The 26,535-nt window shown below is 32.2% G+C and overlaps 1 protein-coding gene across 1 annotated transcript in view; it reads left to right on the forward strand.

Annotated features, from left to right (window-relative positions):
• LOC148947929 (uncharacterized) overlaps positions 1-26,535 on the forward strand; it is a 131,805-nt gene that overhangs the window by 47,478 nt on the left and 57,792 nt on the right. The window contains exon 3 of the mRNA XM_089096045.1: positions 18,665-18,784. Coding sequence (XP_088952171.1) covers positions 18,665-18,784 — 120 coding nt within the window. The remainder of the gene's footprint in view (positions 1-18,664; positions 18,785-26,535) is intronic.

The following is a 26,535-nucleotide window of genomic DNA, read 5'->3' on the forward strand; positions in this document are numbered from 1 at the left end:
ATTTCTAGCGCATGTTTCGTCATGTGACGCACCCTTTTGATTTTCTGTGACAAGCCCTCTGACGTCACGGAAGCCATAGGAAAAATAGTATTGGATTTCAAGCGCACAGGGTAGGGGAATTAACACAGGGAAATTAACATAGGGAATTAGCATTGTATTACAAACACAAAGGTATGGAAATTAGCATAGGGAAAATAGCATTGGATTTCAAACACACAGCTATGGAAATTAGCATAGGGAAAATAGCACTGGATTTCAAACGCACAGGTAGGGAAATTAACACAGGTGGAAATTAATAGGGAATTTCTGGAAGTCAGATAAGTAGAGCTACCAACCCCTCAAGCCCTCGAACCTGTGCAACGTGGTTACCGGTTCTGTTAAAGGGGACACAGTTGCCAAGACTCCGTGACACACCCCTCTGGACCCCAATGACGTCATGACACATCCCGTTTCAAACGGACAGAACTAATATGCTTGACGCAATTTTATGCAACCATGCAACAGGAACCCATGGGGAATCCTCGCTTGTAACATAATGACACCACAGACCTTACGTAATAATTGTGCAACACTGTCACGTAATACTATTTTTCGCCCAAAACCCCCAAAGTGTTTTTTCTTCTTCATTCACTTAATGGCGTGAAACGCTTTATGTAAGGTCAGTGCATCTTACGCATGGACGGCGAATCCATCACTGCCTGTTAATACCATTTTGACATTTTTCGCCCCAAAAGTCTCAAGACATTTTCTTTTTTCGAAGTTTCAATTTTCGCTCGAATCACCTTTCACATTTTTCTCTTTTTTTATAGTTCTCTCAGCTTAGATTTTTAGTTTAGTTGTAGTTTAGTTTTAGTTTAGAGTTCAAGTTTTGTTTTAGTTTAGAGTTTTAGTTTAGAGTTTAGAGTTTTAGTTTAGAGTCTTAGCTTAGAGTTTTAGTTAGAGTTTCAGTTTAGTTTAGTTTTAGTTAAGAGTTTTAGTTTAGAGTTGTAGTTTAGTTTTTGTTAAGAGCTTTAGTTTAGAGTTTTAGTTTAGAATTTTAGCTTAGAGTTTTAGTTAGAGTTATTGTTTATTTAGTTTTAGTTAAGAGTTATATTTTAGAGTTGTAGTTTAGTTTGAGTTAAGAGTTTTAGTTTAGAGTTTAAAGTTTTAGTTTTTGAGTCTTAGCTTAGAGTTTTAGTTAGATTTATAGTTCAGCTTAGTTTTAGTTAAAAGTTTTAGCTTAGAGTTTTAGTTAGATTTATAGTTCAGCTTAGTTTTAGTTAAAAGTTTTAGCTTAGAGTTGTAGTTTAGTTTAGTTTTAGTTTAGAGTTGTAGTTTAGATTTAGTTAATAGTTTTAGTTTAGAGTCTTAGCTTAGAGTTTTAGTTAGAGCTATAGTTTAATTTAATTTTAGGGAAGAGTTTTAGTTTAGAGTTGTAGTTTAGCTTTAGTTAAGAGTTTTAGTTTAGAGTAGTTTTAGTTTAGAGTCATAACATACAGTTTTAGTTAGATTTATAGTTTAGTTTAGTTTATAGTTAAGAGTTTTACTTTAGACTTGTAATTTAGTTTTAGTTAAGAGTTTTAATTTAGAGCCTTAGCTTAGATTTGTAGTTAGAATTATAGATTAGTTAAGTTTTAGTTTAGAGTCTTAGCTTAGTGTTTTAGTTAGAGTTATAATTTAGTTTAGTTTTAGTTTTAGAATTATAGTTTAGAGTTGTAGTTTAGTTTTAGTTAAGAGTTTTACTTTAGAGTTTTAGTTTAGAGTCTTAGCCTAGGGTTTTAGTTAGAGTTATAGTTTAGTTTAGTTTTATTTAAGAGTTTTAGTTTAGAGTTTAGAGTTTTAGTTAGAGTTATAGTTTATTTTAGAGTTTCGTAGTTTTAGTTAGAGTTATAGTTTAGATTAGTTTTAGTTAAAAGTTTTAGTTTAGAGTTTTAATTTAGAGTTGTAGTTAGAGTTATAGTTTTAGTTTAGAGTTTTAGTTTAGAGTCTTAGCTTAGAGTTTTAGTTAGAGTTATAGCTTAGTTTAGCTTTATTTAAGAGTTTTATTTTAGAGTTTGTGGTTTTAGTTAGAATTTACAGTTTTAGTTTGGAGTCTTAGCTTAGAGTTTTTAGTTAGACTTATAGTTTTAGTTTAGAGTTATTGTTTATTTTTAGTTTAGAGTTGCAGTTTAATTTAATTAACAGTTTCAGTTAGAGTCTTAGTTTAGAGTCTTAGCTTAGAGTTTTAATTAGAGTTCTACTCCAAAAGGAGCGCCTTAGCTCCGCCTTCGAGTTCAACTGAGATAGACCTTCGCAATCGCCTCGATTGACCAAAACAAACCCAGTATTTTAAAGTCATTATAATATGCGGTGGTTAAGCTCATGATGAAACGCTGAGAGTTCAACGGGAAGGGAAATTGGGAGGGCAGTTGAACTCTAAGCTACGCTGGCGCTCCTTCTTTGGAGTAGAATTACAATCAAACTTCAAACTTGGTAAGTTTTTGTTTAATTTATCAATTATAGTTTAGTTTAGTTTTAGTCAAGAGTTTTTGTTTAGAGTTTAGAGTTTTTGTTTAGAGTGTTAGCTTTGAGTTTTTAGTTGGAGTTATAGTTTTAGTTTAGAGTTTGGAGTTGTAGTTTAGCTTCATTTAAGAGTTTTAGTTTAGAGTTAAGAGTTTTGGCTAGAGTTATAGTTTTAGTTTAGTTTTAGTTGAGAGTTATAGTTTAGTTTCAGTTAAGAGTTTTAGTTTATAGTTTAGAGTTTTAGTTTAGTTTAGTTTTAGTTTATAGTTTTAGTTTAGAGTTACAGTTTAGTTAAGAGTTTTATTTTAAATTTTAATTTAGAGTTTAGTTGAGTTTTAGTGTAGAGTTTTAATTTAGAGTTTAGTTCAGTATTAGTTAAGAGTTTTTTGTTTAGATTTTAAAGTTTTAGTTTAGAGTTTTAGTTGAGTTTTAGTTTAGAGTTTTAGTTTAGTTTTAGTTTACAGTTTTGGCTTAGAGTTTTAGTCAAAGTTATAGTTTAGTTTAGTTAGGAGTTTTAGTTTAGAGTTCTAGTTTAGTTTTAGTTTAGCGTCTTAGCTTAGAGTATAAGTTAGAATTATAGCTTAGTTTAGTTTAGTTAAGAGTTTTACTTTAGAGTTGTACCTTAGTTTTAGTTAAGAGTTTTAGTTTAGAGTTTTAGCTTAGGATCTTAGCTTAGAGCATTATTTAGAGTTGTAGTTTAGTTAAGTTTTAGTTAAGAGTATTAGTTTAGTGCTCAAAATTAGTTTTAGTTTAGTTTTAGTTTAGTTTTAATTAGTATTAGTTTAGTTAACAAGAGTAGTGCTCAAAAGCTCTATGCCTTTCCAAGGTAAAGCATAAATTTGCAGTTTACTGGATATTAAAACAAAGTAAAAATACGGTTAGCCCCTAAAACTATAGAAGGTTTGCATCCTAAGACAAAATTCCAGTTTTTCATAGAAATGTAAAGTTAATTAAACCAAAAACAGCAATAAAAATAAAATCAAATAATCTATAGATCGTAAAACTTCCACTAATCACCATTGATTAATAAACTGAACCCGTAAGGGAAATAAAATAAAATAGATAACCGATACAGAGTAAAAACAAACTGAAATTAACAGGAGTAGTGCTAGAAAGCTCTATTCCTTTCTAAAGGAAAGTATAAATTTGCAGTAAAATGAATAATAAAACAACGTAAAAATACGGTTAGCTTCTAAAAGTATAGAAGGTTTGCGTCCTAAGACAAAATTTCAGTTTTTCATAGAAATGTAAAGTTCATTAAACCAAAAAAAGAGCAATAAAAATATAACCAAGTAATCTATAGATCGTAAAATTTCCACAAATTACCATTGATAAATAAATTGAACCCAAAACGAACAGAAAATAAAATAGATAACCGAGTCAAACTCAAAACAAGCAGAAATTGACAAGAGTAGTTCTCGAAAGCTCTATGGCTTTTAAAGATAAAGTATAAATTTGCAGTTTACTGAATATTAAAAGAAAGTAAAAATACGGTTAGCCTCTAAAAGTATAGAAGGTTTGCGTCCTAAGATAAAATCCCAGTTTTTCAAAGAAATGTAAAGTTCATTAAACCAAAAAAAGATCAATAAAATAAAATGCATAATCCATATATCGTAAAACTTGCAAAAATCACCATTGATAAATAAATTGAGCCCAAAAGGAACAGAAAACAAACTAGATGACCTAGTCAAAGTAAAAACATAAACAATTTGACATGCGTATTGTTAAAAAGCCCTATTTTTGTCCAAAGTAAAGCATAATTTAGCTGTTTACGGAACATTAAAAGAAAGTAAAAATATGGTTAGCCTTCTAAAGGTATAGAAGGTTTGCGTCCTAAGATATAATTCTAGTTTTTCAAAGAAATGTAAAGTCCATTAAACCAAAAAAAGAGCAATAAAAATAAAACCAAATAATCTATAGATCGTAAAACTTCCACAAATCAGCATTGATAAATAAATTGAACCCAAAACGAACAGAAAATAAAATAGATAACCGATTCAAACTAAAAACAAGCAGAAATTAACAAGAGTAGTTCTCGAAAGCTCTATGCTTTCTAAGGTAAAGTGTAAATTTGCAGTTTACTGAATTTTAAAACAAAGTAAAAATACTGTTAGCCTTTAAAACTATAGAAGGTTTGCGTCCGAAGATAAAATCCCAGTTTTCAAAGAAATGTAAAGTCCATTAAATCAAAAAAGAACAATAAAATAAAACCAAGTAATCTATAGATCGTAAAATTTCCACAAATTACCATTGATAAATAAATTGAAACCAAAACGAACAGAAAATAAAATAGATAACCGAGTCAAACTCAAAACAAGCAGAAATTAACAAGAGTAGTTCTCGAAAGCTCTATGCTTTGTAAGATAAAGTGTAAATTTGCAGTTTACTGAATTTTAAAACAAAGTAAAATTACTGTTAGCCTTTAAAACTATAGAAGGTTTGCGTCCTAAGATAAAATCACAGTTTTCAAAGAAATGTAAAGTCCATTAAACCAAAAAAGTTCAATAAAATAAAACCAAATAATCTATAGATCGTAAAACTTCCACAAATAAGCGTTGATAAATAAATTGAACCTAAAACGAACAGAAAACACAATCAAGTCAAACTCAAAACAAGCAGAATTTAACAAGAGTAGTGCTCGAAAGCTCTATGCCTTTCCAAGGTAAAGTATAAATTTGCAGTTTACTGAATATTAAAAGAAATTAAAAATACGGTTAGCCTCTAGAAGGTTTGCGTCCTAATATAAAGTCCCAGTTTTTCAAAGAAATGTAAACTCCATTAAATCAAATAAAGAACACTAAAATATAACCAAATAATCTATAGATCATAAAACTTCCAAAAATCAGCATTGATAAATAAATTGAACCCAAAACGAACACAAAATGCAATAGATAACCGAGTCAAACTCAAAACGAGCAGAAATTAACAAGAGTAGTGCTCAAAAAGGGTATGCCTTTCCAAAGTAAAGCATAAATTTGCAGTTTACTGACTATTAAAACAAAGTAAAAATACGGTTAGCCTCTAAAAGTATGGAAGGTTTGCGTCCTAAGATAAAATACCAGTTTTTCATAGAAATGTAAAGTTCATTAAACCAAAAAAAAGAGCAAAATAAATACAACCAAATAATCAATAGATCGTAAAACTTCCACAAATCACAAATGATAACTAAATTGAACACAAAAAAAAACAGAAAGTAAAATAGATAACCAAGTCAAACTCAAAATATACAGAAATTAACAAGAGTAATGCTTTAAAGCTCTATGCCTTTCCAAGATAAAGCATAAATTTGCAGTTTACTGAAAATTAAACAAAGTAAAAACACGGTTAACCTCTAAAATTACAAAAGGTTTGCATCCTAAGACAAATTTCCAGTTTTTCATAGAAATGTAAAGTTCATTAAACCAAAAAATAGCAATAAAATAAAACCAAATAATCTATAGATCGTAAAACTTCCACAAATCACCATTGATAAATAAATTGAACCCAAAACGACCAGAAAATACAGTAGATAACCGAGTCAAACTCAAAACAAGCAGAAATTAACAAGAGTAGTGCTCAAAAGCTCTATGTCTTTCCAGGGTAAAGCATAAATTTGCAGTTTACTGAATATTAAAAGAAAGTAAAAATACGGTTAGCCTTCTAAAACTATAGAAGGTTTGCATCCTAAGACAAAATTTCAGTTTTTCATAGAAATGTAAAGTTCATTAAACCAAAAAAGAGCAATAAAAATAAAACCAAATAATCTATAGATCGTAAAACTTCCACAAATCACCTTTGATAACTACATTGAACCCAAAAGGAACAAAAAATACAATAGATAACCGAGTCAAACTCAAAACAAGCAAATATTAACAAGAGTAGTTCTCGAAAGCTCTATGCCTTTCCAAGGTAAAGTATAAATTTGCAGTTTACTGAATATTAAAACAAAGTGAAAATACAGTTAGCCTCTAAAACTATAGAAGGTTTGCGTCCTAAGATAAAATCCCAGTTTTTAAAGAAATTTAAAGAACTCCATTAAACCAAAAAAGATGAATAAAATAAAACCAAATAATCTAAAGATTGTAAAATTTCCACAAATAAGCGTTGATAAATAAATTGAACCCAAAATGAACAGAAAATACAATAGATGACTGAGTCAAACTCAAAACAATCAGAAATTAACAAGAGTAGTGCGCGAAAGCTCTGTACCTTTCCAAGGTAAATCATAAATTTACAGTTTACTGAATATTAAAACATTGTATAAATCCGGTTAGCCTCTAAAACTATAGAAGGTTTGTGTCCGAAGAAAAAATCCAAGATTTCAATGAAATGTCAAGAACTCCATTAAACAAAAAGATAGCAATAAAATAAACCGAATAATCTATAAATCATAAAACTTCCAAAAATCAGCATTGATAAATAAATTGAACCCAAAACGACCACAAAATACAGCAGATAACCGAGTCAAGCTCGAAACCAGCAGAAATTAACAAGAGTAGTGCTAGAAAACTCTATGTCTTTCCAAGGTAAAGCATAAATCTACAGTTTAATGAATATCGCAAATACATTCTTAGACCACACTGGCTATACATGACAAATGAAACTGAGAGAGGAGAGAAAGTAACAAAATGAAAAATAAAATCAAAAAGGGTGAAAAAACGAGGATTTTGTCAGCCAGCGAACCATGAAGATGACAAAATATAAGCAAATATTTCGACAAGGATCTCCGCCAAGTCGTCCTCTGTGCTAAACAAAAAAGAAAAAAAAAGAAAATAGCCTCTAAAACTATAGAAGGTTTGCAGCCTAAGACAAAATTCCAGTTTTTCTTAGAAATGTAAAGTTAATTAAACCAAAAAAAGAGCAATAAATATAAATCTAAATAATCTATAGATCGTAAAACTTCCACAAATCACCATTGATAAATAAACTGAACCCAAAACGAACAGATAATAAAATAGATAACCGAGTCAAACTCAAAACAAGGAGAAATTAACAAGAATAGGTCTCGAAAGCTCTATGCCTTTCCAAGGTAAATTATAAATTTGAAGTTTACTGAATATTAAAACAAAGTAAAAATACGGTTAGCCTCTAAAACTATAGAAGGTTTGCAGCCTAAGACAAAATTCCAGTTTTTCATAGAAATGTAAAGTTAGTTAAACCAAAAAAAGAGCAATAAATATAAATCCAAATAATATATAGATCGTAAAACTTCCACAAATCACCATTGATAAATAAATTCAACCCAAAACGAACAGAAAATAAAATAGATAACCGAGACAAACTCAAAACAAGTAGAAATTAACAAGAGTAGTTCTCGAAAGCTCTATGCCTTTCCAAGGTAAAGTATAAATTTGCAGTTTACTGAATATTAAAACAAAGTGAAAATACAGTTAGCCTCTAAACCTATAGAAGGTTAGCGTCCTAAGACAAAATTCCAGTTTTTCATAAATGTAAAGTTCATTAAACCAAAAAAAGAGAAATCAAAATAAAACCAAATAATCTATAGATCGTAGAACTTCCACAAAAAACCATTGATAAATAAATTGAACCCAAAACGAACAGAAAATAAAATAGATAACCGAGTCAAACTCAAAGCAAAGAGAAATTAACAAGAGTAGTTCTCGGAATTTCTATGCCTTTCCAAGGTAAAGTATAAATTTACAGTTTACTGAATATTAAAACAAAGTAAAAATACGGTTAGCCTTTTAAACTATAGAAGGTTTGCGTCCTAAGACAAAATTCCAGTTTTTCATAAATGTAAAGTTCATTAAACCAAAAAAAGAGCAACCAAAATAAAACCAAATAATCTATAGATTGTAGAACTTCCACAAAGCACCATTGATAAATAAATTGAACCCAAAACGAACAGAAAATAAAATAGATAACCGAGTCAAACTCAAAACAAACAGAAATTAACAAGAGGAGTTCTCGGAATCTCTATGCCTTTCCAAGGTAAAGTATAAATTTGTAGTTTACTGAATATTTAAACAAAGTAAAAATACGGTTAGCCTCTAAAACTATAGAAGGTTTGCATACTAAGACAAAATTTCAGTTTTTCATAGAAATATAAAGTTCATTAAACCAAAAAAAGAGCAATCAAAATAAAACCAAATAATCTATAGATTGTAAAACTTCCACAAATCACCATTGATAACTACATTGAACCCAAAAGGAACAAAAAATACAATAGATAACCGAGTCAAACTAAAAAAAAGCAAAAATTAACAAGAGTAGTTCTCGAAAGCTCTATGCCTTTCCAAGGTAAAGTACAAATTTGCAGTTTACTGAATATTAAAACAAGTGAAAATACGGTTAGCCTTTAAAGCTATAGAGGGTTTGCGTCCTAAGATAAAATCCCAGTTTCCAAAGAAATGTAAAGAACTCCATTGAACCAAAAAAGATCAATAAAATAATACCAAATAATCTATAGATTGTAAAACTTCCACAAATCAGCGTTGATAAATAAATTGAACCCAAAATGAACAGAAAATACAATAGATGACTGAGTCAAACTCAAAACAATCAGAAATTAACAAGAGTAGTGTTCAAAAGCTCTGTACTTTTCCAAGGTAAAGCGTAAATTTACAGTTTACTGAATATTAAAATCTTGTAAAAATACGGTTAGCCTCTAAAACTATAGAAGGTTTGTGTCCGAAGAAAAAATCCAAGATTTCAATGAAATGTCAAGAACTCCACTAAACCAAAAAAGAGCAATAAAATAAAACCAAATAATCTATAGATCGTAAAACTTCCCCAAATTACCATTGATAACTAAATTGAACCCAAAACGAACAGAAAATACAATAGACAACCGAGTCAAACTCAAAACAAGGAGAAATTAACAAGAGTAGTGCTCAAAAGCTCTGTGCCTTTCCAAGGTAAAGCATAAATCTGCAGTTTAATGAATATAAAAACAAAGTAAAAATACGGTTAGCCTCTAAAACTATAGAAGCTTTGCATCCTAATACAAAATTCCAATTTTTCATAGAAATGTAAAGTTCATTAAACCAAAAAAAGATCAATAAAATAAAACATAATCTATAGATCGTAAAACTTCCACAAATCACCATTGATAAATAAATTGAACCCAAAACGAACAGAAAATACAACAGATAACCGAGTCAAACTCAAAACAAGCACAAATTAACAAGAGTAGTGTTCAAAAGCCCTATGCTTTTCCAAGGTAAATCATAAATTTGCAGTTTACTGAAAATTAAAACAAAGTAAAAATATGGTTAGCCTCTAAAACTATAGAAGGTTTGCAGCCTAAGACAAAATTCCAGTTTTTCATAGAAATGTAAAGTTAATTAAACCAAAAAAAGAGCAATAAATATAAATCCAAATAATCTATAGATCGTAAAACCTCCACAAATCACCATTGATAAATAAACTGAACCCACAACTAACAGAAAATAAAATAGATAACCGAGTCAAACTCAAAACAAGGAGAAATTAACAAGAATAGTTCTCGAAAGCTCTATGCCTTTCCAAGGTAAATTATAAATTTGCAGTTTACTCAATATTAAAACAAAGTAAAAATACGGTTAGCCTCTAAAACTATAGAATGTTTGCAGCCTAAGACAAAATTCCAGTTTTTCATAGAAATGTAAAGATAGTTAAACCGAAAAAAGAGAAATAAATATAAATCCAAATAATCTATAGATCATAAAACTTCCACAAATCACCATTGATAAATAAACTGAACCCAAAACGAACAGAAAATAAAATAGATAACCGAGTCAAACTCAAAACAAAGAGAAATTAACAAGAATAGTTCTCGAAAGCTCTATGCCTTTCCAAGGTTAATTATAAATTTGCAGTTTACTGAATATTAAAACAAAATAAAAATACAGTTAGCCTCTAAAACTATAGAAGGTTTGCATCCTAAGACAAAATTCCAGTTTTTCATAAATGTAAAGTTCATTAAACCAAAAAAAGAGCAACAAAAATAAAACCAAATAATCTTTAGATCGTAGAACTTCCACAAAGCACCATTGATAAATAAATTGAACCCAAAACGAACAGAAAATAAAATAGATAACCGAGTCAAACTCAAAACAAACAGAAATTAACAAGAGTAGTTTTCGGAATCTCTTTGGCTTTCCAAGGTAAAGTATAAATTTGCAGTTTACTGAATATTAAAACAAAGTAAAAAATACGGTTAGCCTTTAAAACTATAGAAGGTTTGCGTCCTAAGATAAAATTCCAGTTTACAAACAAATGTAAAGAACTCCATTAAACCAAAAAAGAGCAATAAAATAAAACCAAATAATCTATAGATCGTAAAACTTCCAAAAATCAGCATTGATAACTAAATTGAACCCAAAACGATCAGAAAATACAATAGATAACCGAGTCAAACTCAAAACAATCACACATTAACAAGAGTAGTGCTCAAAAGCTCTATGCCTTTCCAAGGTAAAGCATAAATTTACATTTTACTGAATATTAAAATAAAGTAAAAATATGGTTAGCCTCTAAAAGTATAGAAGGTTTGCGACCTAAGATAAAATCCCAGTTTTTCAAAGAAATGTAAAGTCCATTAAATCAAAAAAAGAACAATAAAATAAAACCAAATAATTTAGATCATAAAACTTCCACAAATCAGCATTGATAACTAAATTGAACCCAAAACGAACAGAAAATACAATATTTAACCGAGTCAAACTCAAAACAAGCAGAAATTAACAAGAGGAGTGCTCAAAAGCTCTATGCCTTTCCAAGGTAAAGCATAAATTTGCATTTTACTGAATATTAAAATAAAGTAAAAATACAGAGCCTCTAATCCTATAGAAGCTTTGCGTCCTAATATAAAATCCCAATTTTTCAAAGAAATGTAAAGTTAATTAAACCAAAAACAGCAATCAAAATAAAATCGAATAATCTTTAGATCGTAAAAGTTCCAATAATCACCATTGATAAATAAATTGGACCCAAAACAAACAGAAAATACAATAGATAACCGAGTCAAGCTCAAAACAAGCATAAATTAACATGTGTAGTGCTCGAAAGCTCTATGCCTTTCCAAGGTAAAGCATAAATTTGCAGTTTACTGAATATTAAATCAAAGTAAAAATATAGTTGGCCTCTAAAACTATAAAAGTGTAGCTTCCTCAGACAAAATTCATTTTTTTAGATAATTGTAAACTCCATTAAACAAAAGAAGAGAGCAATAAAATTATACCAAATACTCTTTAAATAGCAAAACTTCCGCAAATCAGCATTGATTAATAAATTGAACCAAAAACAAACAGAAAATACAATTGACAACCGAGTCAAACTCGAAACAAGCATAAACTAAACATGTGTAGTAGTCGAAAGCTCTATGCCTTCCCAAGGTAAAGCATAAATTTGCAGTTTACTGCATATTAAAACAAAGTAAAAATTCGGTTAGCTTCTAAAACTATAGAAGGTTAGCGTCCTAAGACAAAATCCTAGTTTCCAAAGAAATTTAAAGGACTCCATTAAACCAAAAAATATCAATAAAATAATACCAAATAATCTATAGATCATAAAACTTCCGAAAATCAGCATTGATAAATAAATTGGACCTAGAACAAACAGAAAATAAAATTGATAACCGAGTCAAACTCAAAACAAGCATAAACTAAACATGTGTTCTGCTCGAAAGCTCTATGCCTTCCCAAGGTAAAGCATAAATTTGCAGTTTACTGCATATTAAAACAAAGTAAAAATTCGGTTAGTCTCTAAAACTATAGAAGGTTAGCGTCCTAAGACAAAATCCTATTTTCCAAAGAAATGTAAAGGACTCCATTAAACCAAAAACGAGCAATAAAATAATACCGAATAATTTATAAATCACAAACCGTCCGCAAATCAGCAATGATAAATAAATTGAAACCAAAATGAACATAAACTACAATACATGACCGAGACAAACTCAAAACAATCAGAAATTAACAAGAGTAGTGCTTAAAAGCTCTATGCCTTTCCAAGGTAAAGCATAAATTTGCAATTTAAAATCCTAAAGAAAAAAAACCAAAGAAAAAATCCTAGTTTTCAAAGAAATGTAAACTCCATTAAACAAAAAAGAGCAATAAAATAAAACTGAATAATCTATAGATCGTAGTAAAAAATGTGTTAGGAAAAAGAGGTTTTTGCTGTGTCTTAATTTTAAAGTGTTGGTTCTTCTAATATTCAATTTTATTGGTGGATGTTTGTATGCGCTATGAGTTATAGGTTCCATTTGAACAGTGTTGTAAGGTCTCCTAACCCAACCCCAAAGGGCCCCCCGGGCTCCAAAGGCCCCTGGGCCCCCAAAAGGCCCCTGGGGCCCCCAAAGGACCTCCGGTGCCCCCAAAGGACCCCCGGCACCCCCAAAGGGCTCCCCGGCACCCCCAAAGGACCCCTAAGCGCCCCCATAGGGCCCCCTGGGCCCCCAAAGGCCCCAGGGCCCCCAAAGGCCCCCGGTCACCCAAAGTCCCCCCGAGTCCCCAAAGACCCCCCGAGTCCCCAAAGACCCCCCTGGCCCTAAAAGGCCCCCGGGCCTCCAAAAGCCCCTCGAGCCCCTCCCTTCCTCCTTCCTTTTTTGAATTTTTTTAAGTTTTTTCGGACTGAATTTTTTAGAATTAGAAGTTATCCAACATTTCTTTAACCCATTGGCATAGAGTTTTAGCCTAGAGTCTTAGCTTGGTTTTATTTAGAGTTGAAGTTTTGTTTAGTTATAGTTAAGAGTTTAAAGTTTCACCTTAGAGTTTTAGTTAGAGTTCTAGTTTATTTTTAGTTAAGAGTTTAGAATTTTTGCCTAAAGTCTTAGCTTAGAGTTTTGGTTGAGGTTCTAGTTTAGTTTTAGTTAAGAGTTTAGAGTTTTACCTTTGAGTCTTAGATTAGAGTTTTAGTTAGAGTTGAAGTTTAGTTTAGTTACAGTTAAGAGTTTAGAGTTTTTAGCTTAGAGTCTTAGCTTAGAGTTTTTGTTAGAGTTCTAGTTTAGTTATAGCTAAGACTTTGGAGATTTAAATTAGATTCTAATCTTAGACTTTTGTTTAGAATTGAATTTTACTTTAGTTTTAGTTGAGAGTTTCGAGCTTTAGCCTAGAGTATTAGCTTAGAGTTTTATTTAGAGTTATAGTTTAGTTTAGTTTTAGTTAAGAGTTTAGAGTTTTTAGCTTAGAGTTTTAGCTTAGAGTTTTTGTTGAAGTTCTAGTTTAGTTTAGTTTTTGTTAAGAGTTTAGAGTTTTAGCTTAGAGTCTTAGCTTAGAGTTTTAGTTAGAGTTTAAGTTTAGTTTAGTAATAGTTAAGAGTTTAGATTTTTAGCCTTGAGTCTTAGCTTAAAGTTCTAGTTAGAGTTCTAGTTCACTTTAGTTTTACTTAAGAGTTTAGAGTTCTAGCTTATAGTCTTAGCTTAGAGTTTTAGTTAGAGTTGAAGTTTAGGTTAGTTATAGTTAAGAATTTAGAGTTTTAGCTTAGAGTCATAGCTTAGAGTTTCAGTTAAAGTTGTAGTTTAGTTAAGTTTTAGTTAAGAGTTTAGAGTTTTAGCCTAGAGTCTAAGCTTAGAGTTTTAGTTAGAGTTGAAGTTTAGTTTAGTTATACTTAAGAGTTTAGAGTTTTTAGCCTAGAGTCTTAGCTTAGAGTTTTTGTTAGAGTTCTAGTTAAGTTAGTTTTAGTTAAGAGTTTAGAGTATTACCTTAGAATCTTAGCTTAGAGTTTAGTTGGAGTTCTAGTTTAGTTTAGTTATAGTTAAGAGTTTTAGCTTAGTCATAGCTTAGAGTTTTAGTTAGAGTTGAAGTTTAGTTTAGTTTAGTTTTACTTTATAGTTTTAGCTCAGAGTCTTAGCTTAGAGTTTTAGTTAGAGTTGAAGTTTAGTTTAGTTATAGTTAAGTGTTTAGAGTTTTAGCCTAGAGTCTTAGCTTAGGGTTTTAGTTAGAGCCCTAGTTTAGTTTTAGTTAAGAGTTTAGAGTTTTAGCCTAGAGTCTTAGCTTAGAGTTTTTGTTAGAGTTTTTGTTGAAGTTCTAGTTTAGTTTAGTTTTAGTTAAGAGTTTAGAGTTTTACCTTAGAGTCTTAGCTTAGAGTTTTAGTTAGAGTTGAAGTTTGATTTAGTTACAGTTAAGAGTTTAGAGTTTTTACCTTAGAGTCGTAGGTTAGAGTTTTTGTTAGAGTTCTAGTTTGGTTATAGTTAAAAGTTTGGAGTTTTATCTTAGAGTCTTAGCTTAGAGTTTTAGTTAGAGTTGAAGTTTACTTTAGTTTTAGTTAAGAGTTTAGAGTTTTAGCTTAGAGTCTTAGCTTAGAGTTTTTGTTAGAGTTCTAGTTTAGTTTAGTTTTAGTTAAGAGTTTAGAGTTTTTAGCTTAGAGTCTTGGCTTAGAGTTTTTGTTGAAGTTCTAGTTTACTTTAGTTATAGTTAAGAGTTTAGAGTTTTAGCTTAGAGTCTTAGCTTAGAGTTTTAGTTAGAGTTGAATTTTAGTTTAGTAATAGTTAAGAGTTTAGAGTTTTAGCTTAGAGTCTTAGCTTATAGTTTTTGTGAGAGCTCTAGTTTAGTTTAGTTTTAGTTATGAGTCTAGAGTTTTACCTTAGAGAGCTAGCTTAGTGTTTTAGTTAGAGTTGAAGTTTAGTTTAGTTAAGAATTTATAGTTTTTATCTTAAATAATAGCGTTGAACTTTAGTTATAGTTGTAGTTTAGTTAACTTTTAGTTAAGAGTTTGGAGTTTTAGCCTAGAGTCTTAGCTTAGAGCTTTAGTTAGAGTTGAAGTTTACTTTAGTTTTAGTTAAGCTTAGAGTTTTTAGCTTAGAGTCTTAGCTTAGAGTTTTTTGCTTAAAGTTTAGTTTAGTTTTAGTTAAGAGTTTAGAGTTTTACCTTAGAGTCTTAGCTTAGAGTTTTTTGCTTAAAGTTTAGTTTAGTTTTAGTTAAGAATTTTGTGTTTTAGCCTAGAGTCTTAGCTTAGAGTTTAGTTAGTGTTCTAGTTTAGTTTAGGTTTAGTTAAAATTTTAGAGTTTTAGTTTAGAGTTTTAGTTAAAGTTGGAGTTTAGTTTAGTAGTTTTAATATATAATTTTAGCTTAGAGTCTTAGGTTACAGTTTCAGTTAGAGTTTAAGTTTAGTTTTGTTATAGTTAAGAGTTTAGAATTTTAGACTAGAGTCTTAGCTTAGAGTTTTTGTTAGAGTTCTAGTTTAGTTTAGTTTTAGTTTAGAGTTTTACCTTAGAGTCTTAGCTTATAGTTTAAGTTAGAGTTGAAGTTTAGTTTAGTTTTAGTTAAGAGTTTAGAGTTATAGCCTATAGTCTTAGCTTAGAGTTTTAGTTAGAGTTCTAGTTTAGTTTAATTTTAGTTAAGAGTTTTAGCTTAGAGTCTTAGCTTAGAGTTTTAGTTCGAGTTGAATTTCAGTTTAGTTATAGTTAAGAGTTTATAGTTTTTAGCTTAGAGTCTTAGCTTAGAATTTTTGATAGAGTTGAAGTTTAGTTTAGTTTTAGTTAAGAGTTTGGAGTTTTAACTTAGAGTTTTAGCCTAGAGTTTTAGTTAGTGTTGAAGTTTAGTTTATTTTTAGTTAAGAGTTTAGAGTTTTAGCTTAGAGCCTTAGCTTAGAGTTTTACTTAGAGCTCTAGCTTAGTTTAGTTATAGTTAAGAGTTAAGAGTTTTAGCTTGGGGTCTTAGCTTAGAGTTTTAGTTAGAGTTCTAGTTTCGTTTAGTTTTAGTTTAGAGTTTTAACTTAGAGCCATAGCTTAGAGTTTTAGTTATATTTATTGTTTAGTTTAGGTTTAGTTAAGAGTTTAGAGTTTTACCTTGGAGTCTTAGCTTAAAGATTTAGTTAGGGTTGAAGTTTAGTTTAGTCATAGTTAAGAGTTTAAAGTTATAGCTTAGAGTCTTAGCCTAGAGTTTTTGTTAGAGTTCTAGTTTAGTTTAGTTTTAGTTAAGAGTTTAGAGTTTTAGCCTAGAGTCTTAGCTTAGAGTTTTAGACTAGAATCTTAGCTTAGAGTTTCAGTTAGAGCTGAAGTTTAGTTAATTTATAGTTAAGAGTTTAGAGTTTTAGCTTAGAGTCTTAGCTTAGAGTTTTTGTTAGAGTTCTAGTTTAGTTTAGTTTTAGTTAAGAGTTTAGAGTTTTACCTTAGAGTCTTAGCTTACAGTTTTAGTTACAGTTTTAGCTTAGAGTCATAGCTCAGAGTTTTAGCTAAAGTTGTAGTTTAGTTAAGTTTTAGTTAAGAGTTTGAGTTTTAGCCTAGAGTCTTAGCTTAGAGTCTTAGCGTAGAGTTTTTGTTGAAGTTCTAGTTTAGTTTAGTTTTAGTTAAGAGTTTAGAGTTTTACCATAGAGTCTTAGCTTAGAGTTGAAGTTTAGTTTAGTTATAGTTAAGAGTTTAGAGTTTTTATCTTAGAGTCTTAGCTTATAGTTTTTGTTAGGGTTCTAGTTTAGTTATGATTAAAAGTTTGGAGTTTTACCTTAAAGTCTTAGCTTAGAGAATAGTTAGAGTTGAAGTTTACTTTAGTTTTAGCTAAGAGTTTAGAGTTTTAGCTTAGAGTCTTAGCTTAGAGTTTTTGTTAGAGTTCTAGTTTAGTTTAGTTTTAGTTAAAACTGGAAAAATGTTGGATAATTTCTAAGTCTAAGAGATTCAGTCCGAAAAAGCTTTAAAAAATTCAAAAAAGGGAGGGAGAAAGGGAGGGAGAAAGGGAGGGGCTCGGGGGGCCTTTGGGGGTCCGGGGGGTCTTTGGGGACTCGGGGGGTTCGGGGGCTTTGGGGGACTTGGGGCCTTTGGGGGCACGGGGGTCTTGGGGGTGGGGGTAGGAGACCTTAAAACACTGTTCAAATGGAACTTGTGTATTATAACGACCACAGAGTTTCACCCCAAATAATCCTCTAAAATGTCTAAAACTGTTTCGCCCAAATCATCTTCTAAAATGCATCAAACTGTTTCACCCAAATAATCCCTTAAAATGTCTCAAACTGTTTCACCCAAATAATCCCTAAAAGTAATTTTTGCGTGTTCCATTTGTTTTGGCATCCCTGCGCTGTCACATTTGAAATTCCCATGAAAAATTCCCGCGTTAATCTCTTCATCTCTAAGATGTTCCTACCTACATTATTAAGGTTTCGATAGAATATTAATTTATCTCTGTCACTAAAGATCAGAAAAACTATATTTAAAAAAAATATTAATTTATCTCTGTCACTAAAGACCATTTATACCTCAGATCTAAAGATCAAAGAAGCCATATTGCTCCTTAATTCCCCTTTCGGGGATCAATAATTCACCGTCAGATTATGTAATCAATTTCCCAGAAATCCAATTCCCCTCGATTATGCAATCAATTTCTCAGAAATCTGTCCCCCCTTCGTGGATCAATAATCCTTGAATAAATTATGTAGGCCCAGTAGCTCATGATAGCTCCGTACTCAAACCATATAACGATAAACAAACAGAACCATCAAACCATATAACCAACAAACAATATAACCATCAAACAGCTCTAGAAAGAGGTGTGGTCTTGTATTTACAGGGATTCTAGATCTCTGATTGGCCTAGAATGAGACCCGTGATCTTGTACCGTTAAACTCAATTATAGATGGCACCAGTGGGGCCCCGTCGCGCCTTCTGATGGGTTTCTACTGTTAATACCTGAATGGGAAGATGTTACCGCTGCAGCATTGCTTCAGGACGAGTGAAGGGGCTTCGTCGACGCCCTATGCACCACCAATGGCTCAGGAGGAACTAAGTTCTAAGTACGTAAGGGATACCCCATCGTTCAAAAGGATACCCTAACGAATCCGTAGGCAATTCCTCTAAATACGTCAAACAAATTCATAAAATAATAGAGAACACAATAATTTTAACTTTAAAAATATTTTACTTGCCAAATGATTAAAGTTAATTAAAAAGTATTAATAGCAAAGAGAGAGATAAAAAAAGAAAAGAAAAAAGAAAAAAAGAAAAGTTTCGTTGCGAGCTTCACATGTCTTCACATATATAAGACTTTTTTTCAGAAGTCAATCGCAATATTCTTTAAGGCTATGCCAGAAAAGGAGGCCAAATAACTCCGCCTACTTAAAACCTGATTTGTTCTTCTCGTCTGTGTGAAATCTTAAGCCAGTAAGAAGAACGGAGAGTTAAATTCCGCCTGACCGGTTGCTACGTTTGAGATATTAAGCTAATACAGAGAACAAAAATTCTTGCGTCTAAGACAATTTACCAATAGTCCCTCTGTTTGCCTAGATTTTTACTAGATTACTAGATTTTTCTAACATCACTTTTTTGCTTCTTTTTAAGGCCCGTACTCAAGACTTGCTTGATGCGATTATAAATAATAATGAGTCAGACTTCGAGCAACTGGACAAATGGAAAGATCGGGGTTTAACGATTAGTCTGGGAATTACTTGTCGCTTACCAGTAAGTCAACTAATATTACACTACTCATTTATATTCAAAATTGGCCAAATAGCAAGTTGGACAAAAGGGGAAAAAAACTTTGTGCAGGCTATAGTCTTTTTGGAGGACTGAAAAAAAATTTCCTCGTTCCTTAAAACACGAAAGCTGAAGTGCCCTTAGCCTCCCTCCGATCTACAAAAAGCTCCTGATAGTATTATCGCGGTCCGCAATTCTCAAGACGAAACAAGTTAGATTACGCATAAAACTGATCACATTTTAATGAAAATGATTGAAACCCAACGATTTTATGCTATCTATTTAAACTATGTGTAATTTTCTGCCTTCAGGCCTAAAAAGAAAGAAAAGCCAAATACTTATACTCCTCTGATGATCAGAAACCAACTGACCCTGGTGTAAAAGTACTCCAGAGAAATATGTGCTCTGGGTAGAAATATCACATGATATTAACATGTGATTTATTATTATGATACCCTATTGCTTTATCACTATTTCTAGACATTTCTTATATTTCTTTAAAAAGAAAAAATAGTAAATCAGCACATAAATCACTAGATTATCGAAGAAAATCATTAAACAACAAAAAAATCACTAAAATCTAGTTTTTATTTTACTGGATCGTAACCCTGGTTATAAACAATTACCAGTTATAAAAGTAAGATGAAAATATATAAGTGACGGTAACCCATTTAATTAAGACGGTGAGGAATGGCAAAAGGTACGTGAAAGGAATGCTTAAGTCTAAGCTAAGGAATGAAAACTTTTGGGGCATAGATAAGTCTACTTGGCTTAGATTTTTTTTTTCTCTTTTTTTTAGTTTTTAAGAAACATAGGCATAAATCAATGCTTACACTTTCAACAGTCTCGAGTCAACTTTTATACAAAAGATATGAATAAAGGACTAGCCACCTTTAAAAGCTGCCCTCTAGTATACCTACCTAAAAAGTCTGGTAATGGTATAAGTAGTATAAAAGATGCAAGCAACATTCAGAAAGAAAAATAAAGTGTAGAAAATGGCCGTCCAAAATCAAAAATAAAATCCCCACGCATACAATAGTTCAGAGCGAGATCATTCATTTCAAACTGCCAGGTACATTGGTGCTGCCAGGAAGGGTCATGGTGATGACGTCCCCCTAGGACAGAAATAAACTGGGAGAAATACTCCAGTATTCCCCTGGTAAAATTTCCTGGCGACACGCTTGCCCTCTTTTTACACAATAATGACGTCAACAAAATTTTTAAGTCTCTTTTTTAATTTTAAAGAAACACTGCATTTTGCTTGCTTTCCACGCACCTTAGAAACTTGAGATTGTAATTGCAACAATGATTATTTTTTATGACCTCAATTTTAACATCTTGAATCTCATTCCCATGCCATAGAACCAATTAAAAGAAAAATGGTTCCGACCGAATTAAACCAATTGTTATTTGTGACTAAATAAGTGTTTACTTGGTGTGGTGTGGCAACTATGTCATTCTAACAACATGACCGCACATGATGTCTTCTGATTAAGATGAATATCCCTCATGACATTTCCTGAGAGTTTAAACCTAATTGTTTAAATTACATTAAGTTTAAACTTAATGTTGGTATTCAGACTTCGTTGTGTTAACACCATAGTTTTTTCGGATATAACCTTACTCAAGCTGTGAAATTTCCCTGTGGACTTTCATTTTGGATTTATTTTTATAAGCGTATTACCGTTTTGCAAGCTATTTCAAATTCCCTTGGGACAGTAAATTGTAGTTGAAAATCTACGCAATAATTGAAAAGAGATGGGTGCTAATACGCCCATACTCGGGGGGGGGGGGGGGTTGTGTCAACTCCAAAGGCCGTGTTATGAGATCTATGGACTATTTTTAAACAAATGGCTATCTTAAAATTTCTATCGGATGCATTTTGGGAAAATATGACGTGGGGTTGGGGTCTAGCTGCCCTCCGATAAAATAAATTTGACTCTTAAAAATGGCTCTTCAACTTCCGACTTCTAATCTAATGATCCCCCACCGAAGTTTATATGACCACCGTTTCCATAAGAACTTTATACTTGAACTTATTTATTATTTTAATAGATGAATGTGGTATATATTGAATATAGTCATGATTATGATGGAGCTTGTCCATTCTAGACTGCTAAATTTTGTGCAGTCAAATTTTCATGAAGGAGTTGATAATGAAATTATTGTCAAACATGCGGCTGAATTTTTCGATGAAAAGTCTATTACGATAGCTAAAACTGACCTATGGTCTCGAGTGTTCGTGGGCGAACGTGTGCCTCGACGGCAAGGTGATCTAGCTAATTACCGTCACATAAAGCATATAATTGAGACCTTTCAGAAATGCGAGTTTGCTGATTTTATTTTACCTGCTTACGTGATTATTTTGCCTACCAAGGTCCCTGTCATTCCAGCCGTTGCATATTCAAGCCTCGCATCAAAGTTTCTAAACATTGACTCCGAACTTAAGCAAATCCGTGAGAAAGTTGTGTCTTATGATCTAAATTTCCCTCCTCTTAGTGACCCCAGGCCCCAGCCAATCGCTGATAATCATGCCATTATTGCCATTTCAAAAGTTCCATCTCACCTTAATAATCCTGCAAACCGCCGTGAAGTGATTGACCTTATACCTGGTCATGAATGTACTCATAGCATAAAGCCCTCCGGCGATAAATTGGTGGTGCGGATTGATCAGACTGCTGCTAAGGACTTCTGCCATTCTGTTCCTTCTGTAATGCGCAACTGTGACGTCAAAGTAAATGAAACAAAATATATCGGTATTGTGAAAGGTTTATCACATGCCTTTGACGTGGGCATGCAAATTGGCTGTAGCAATATTAAGGATGCAAAAAGAATTTGGAATTCTTTTGCTGCTAAAGTGTTTTTTGAAAATGCAATTGGTCTTGCTAATGCGCTGAAGCTTGGTGTGAAAGTTTGTTATGAGATTTTTCGTGTTCATGAGTTCCAGCGTTCACCGAGGTGCTGCTATAATTGCCAAACACCTAATCACCTGAAGGCCTCTTGTAATAACCCTAAACGTTGCTCCCGCTGTGCAAAAGAGCATGAATCGTCGCGCAATTCCCCGTGCCAGGCTACCCCTAAATGTTCTAATTGTCATGGCAATCATGTTTCATTTTCTCTAAAATGCCCAATCCTTTATAATGTTGTAGCTAAACATTCTAGTCAGCTAAGAAAATGACTATTAAAATCGAATTTTCTTTATGCTCATTCAACATTAAAGGAACGAAGGATAAGGACGATTCTTTGAACAAAAACTTTCTAATTCCGACATTTTTTTCTACAAGAACATCTTTTGCCCTTGGTGAATTTGAACTCCCTTCGCAGGAGTAAAGAACCTTTGATTTTTCGCTAGAAGTGCCCGAAAACCTTCCGGGAGACCTTCAGGCAGGCTGGCCTGCCTATTAAAACATAAACTAGTCCCGCTATCCCCTGTGGGTTATCGTGAATGCGATTATTCATTGCAATCCATTTGCTAACCTAATTCTTATTATTGTATACCTCCCTTGCGACCAAAGATCCTTTTCCTCTCTAACAAAGTATACTAAAGCATGTGCATCGCTAAAGAGCCTTCTTTTTAGTGTTGAGAGTAATGGACTCGATTGGATCCTGCTAGGCGATATGAACTGTGATATAAACTCTACCTCAACACGGACTGATTTATTTTTGATTTGCTACCTAATGGCTATCGGGTTCTGGATAAAAATCCATCCCATTCATATATACATAATAGCGGTTCACTGTCTGATATTGATCAATGTGTTGTTTCTTCTGGTGTTTCTATTAGCGATATTTACATTGGTCAGGATGAACGTGATTATGACCATCTGCCCCTTTCAGCCACCATCACCATCAGTGCGACTCGGGCTGAACAGAACTTATGCACTAATTACAAAAAGTGGATAAATAAAAGAGACTGGAATAAAGCGGACTGGTCTCTATATCTATCACCCCTTGCTCTTCTTTTGTCTACGATTAAAGTTCCATTTAATTTACTCTGTACCAGTGTTATATCCCCACAAGCTCGAGTTCGGCTCAATATATTTTATAGCCACATTGTTTCCTGCCTGAAAAAAGCTGAAGAAGTGGCTCTCCCGCTTTGTCGTTTTAAGCTTAAGACTAGAGGTTCAATATGGAAAGCTGACCCTGATTTAAAAATTGTGAAAAATCGTGCAAAATTGTGGCTTAGAATTTGGGTAGCGTGTGGCCGCCCTTTAAGGGGTCACCTTTTTGACATTAAATAGAAAACGAAGTTGGAGTTTAAACGTTAGCTTGGTAAAGTAAGGTACAATGGTGTAGAATTTCCGAAGACCTCTACTCAGTGGAAACAAGTGATTAATGTTGCAAAGTTTGATTTACCTCCTAATGCCGATCAGATCCCTAATGACTCTTGGATTAATCATTATAATAAGATTTTTAATATTATGAATTATGCGGTTCATTCTCAGTTTGCTAGCCTCTGTTATTGTGTATTACCTGCGAGAATTTACCAAGGCCATGTACCTCCCGTTTCAGCTGACCGTGTGATTCGTTGTGTTAAGAATTTAAAATCGAAATCATGTGATATTGATTGTATTAGTGTTTTTCACTTTCATATTGATTCGAAAGAATTGATTTATCATTTGCAGTTATTATTTCAAGTTTGTCTATGTACGTCTTGGTGCCTCATTCTTTTTTGTGCGGGAGTGTCACTTCGATTCTTAAACGTGGGGAAGATCCGACTAATTGCGCTTCATGTAGACCTATTACGGCAGCTTGTTCGCTGAGCAGTGTTTTTGAATATGTCCTACTTCCTGAAATTCTTCCAAAAGTTGATTATTCGTCCAATCAATCTGGGTTTAAACCAAATATAGGATGCCAACATGCGCATTTAATTCTTACTTCTTTTTTAATTCAAGCCCACAAAGATGGTTCTGAAGTTCATTTATGTGCGTTAGATATTTCAAAAGCTTTTGACTCGTTTTGTCTCAGCCAACTGTAGTATTCTCTTCACCCGCTTGGAGTGAATTCATCTGTTATATGTGTTTTTTGGTATGCAAATTCATATGTTCGACTTCGGTCAGGACAGATCTTTTTTGGTAATATTCCTATTCGGTCTGGACTTAGACAGGGAGGGGTTCTGTCACCATGCCTTTTTAATGCTTGTTTATACCCTGTGCTTTCTCGTATTTTTCCGTCATGTTTTCCGGGTCTAACTAATTTATCTTATATTGCTCAAGCAGATGATTTATTACTTATTAGCCGTTCAAAATTCACCTTAGCTAAGTCTACCCAGTTTGTTTCTAAGCTTTTTGAAAAAATTAGCCTCGTGCTTAATGCTGAAAAATGTGAGTATTTAGTTTTCAATGCTAAAAACCCAAGTAGTGATCTGAGTTGTAGTTCTTTTTCAGTTAAGCTGGCTCCTGCGTTGCGTTGGCTTGGGATTAGTATCTGCTCTACTATTTCAGCTAACCGTGCTAGTGCACTTGCAGATATTAAGAATAAGCTTAAAGCAGGTTATGCTAAAATTGTCCGAAATCTTGGCCGACATTCTCGTAAGGCATTGGCTAAACTCTATTCCACGTATTGCGACCATTCCATTCTTTTTCTATCAGGTTTGCGCCCATTTTCTAATGCTAGGGATATGCAGTATATTAGAGTTTTGTATTTCCGTTATTGTAAATATCTTTTGTATTTGCCTCGTTGGTATGGAAACCGTAAGATTATTGCAAAGTTTAATGCAAATGATATATTGACGTAATATAATAAGTTGGACTCCAAGTTAAAAGACGAGGACTGCAATCGGTTGGGTAATTTTCCTCCTATTAGTAGGAGGGACCCAATTGATCCAAAGTACACATAATTTATTCATGGTTCTGTTTGTTGATGATTATATGGTTTGATGGTTGTTCATGGTAGATGATTTGATGTTGTTTCATAGTTCTGTTTGTTGATGGTTTGATATGGTTTGATGATTATATGATTTGATTTTGTTTCATAGTTCTGTTTGTTTGTCAACTTGTTTAAAGTTTTTTTCATAGTTCTGTTCTATTTGATGGTTACATGATGTTGTTTCATGGTTCTGTTTGTTGGTCAACTTGTTTGATGTTTCTTGAATACAGACAGAAGTTTACATCATTGCTGGATAAGAGTGTCTAACGGAACAAGATCGCAGTGAATATAAGGAAGGATTTTTGCTATAGTTGTTATTAGTGTGAGAATTAACGGGGCAATGTTATTAATCCACTAAGTCTAGAATTAGCAGTGCGATAAAATGAATTAACAAATTGAGTTAGAAATATCCTTTTCTTGCGACTGTTCTACATGTAAAGTACATTATAATGATTTTGAGCATTCTCATGAACCTACTGCATGATTAGACAGTGTAGATGCAGGGATAGACGTGAAGAATCTGGAGAAAATGAGGAGAAAATCACTAATGATATGGAGAGAAATTTATACAGATTGCAAGGAAGCTTGCATAAAACAAGGTCCAATATGAAGGAAAAGGAAGAGGAAGATTGAAAAAAGAGACATGGAAAAGAGGACTATCTCTACAGCGATACCTCAAAATATAGTATAAAAGATAGTGATAAAACTCAAAGAAAAATATGCATAGTGCAAGATATAACAGTTTATATTATGATAAATATGATCTAAGAGAAGAGAAAAAGTGGCCCGCCCTTTAAGAGAAAACATAAGAAATTATTCTATGGAATAGATTTTAAACATTGAAAATCGGGCTGGAAAAGCTCTCATATATCAATGAGACAAATCTCATTATTGATATGCTTGACGAGTTTTGTATCGTAATCTCACAAAAATTTAATGTGATTCTGACTTTGCAGCCAATCAAAATCAATATACAGTGAATTCAAATGATCTACCAGCATTAGTGGTTCTCAACAGTTACCTATACCCCGAAGAAGAAATCTAAAGTGATGAATAAAGACATTGTTGTATATATACATTTTTTTTTTACTAATAAACAAATTTGCATACATTTTTAAAGCACTTTACTCATAGGACACTAAAATCATTTTGTTTTATTTTCAAAGACAGCACTTATTGCAAAGGTTCATTACTCATGGCATCTATGACAAGAGTGTCGCATCTTGTACGCGTAAGACAGAATACATTTGCACATGTGCTTTTTTTAAGCCATGTAAAAACTATAGACTAGTATTTACGACAACCTTCGTTATTCCAAGGTTGTGCGGTATATTTGATAGAATCTTTAACAGATTTATTCTGAAAGAGGATCAAAAATGATTAAAAGCTATAGTTTGGCATAAAACCATAGTTTAAAAAACATCTACCAACATGTTTCAGAATTTCTATCAAGTCGAACAAAAAATTACAATAAAAAAACCTAATTTTAAACAGTTCTTGGGAACAAAGTGAAAGTAAAAAGTAACTCGGCCCAAAAGTAACCATAACTCTAAAAATGGAATTTTAATAATAATAGATAAATAAAACTGATTGGCTTTGTATGCTGATTCCAAGTACATAAATTTCCTTAGGTTTAATATTATCTCTCATAAGCTAAGAGCCTGAGAATATTACGCCTTTTAAAAGAAAAAAAATCTTTAGGCCTCAAGAAATTTCAACTGCCAATATGTTTCAGAATTCCTATCAAGTCGAACATAAAAAACAAAAATCAACTACAACAACAAAAACACAATTTTAAACAGTTCTTGGGAACAAAGTGAAAGTAAAGTGCAATTTGGCCCGATAGTAACCATAACTCTAAAAACGGA

This window comes from Artemia sp. Qi Xiang Cuo, chromosome 10 (assembly GCF_049724085.1).
Source record: "Artemia sp. Qi Xiang Cuo chromosome 10, ASM4972408v1, whole genome shotgun sequence".
NCBI classification, from domain to species: domain Eukaryota; kingdom Metazoa; phylum Arthropoda; class Branchiopoda; order Anostraca; family Artemiidae; genus Artemia; species Artemia sp. Qi Xiang Cuo.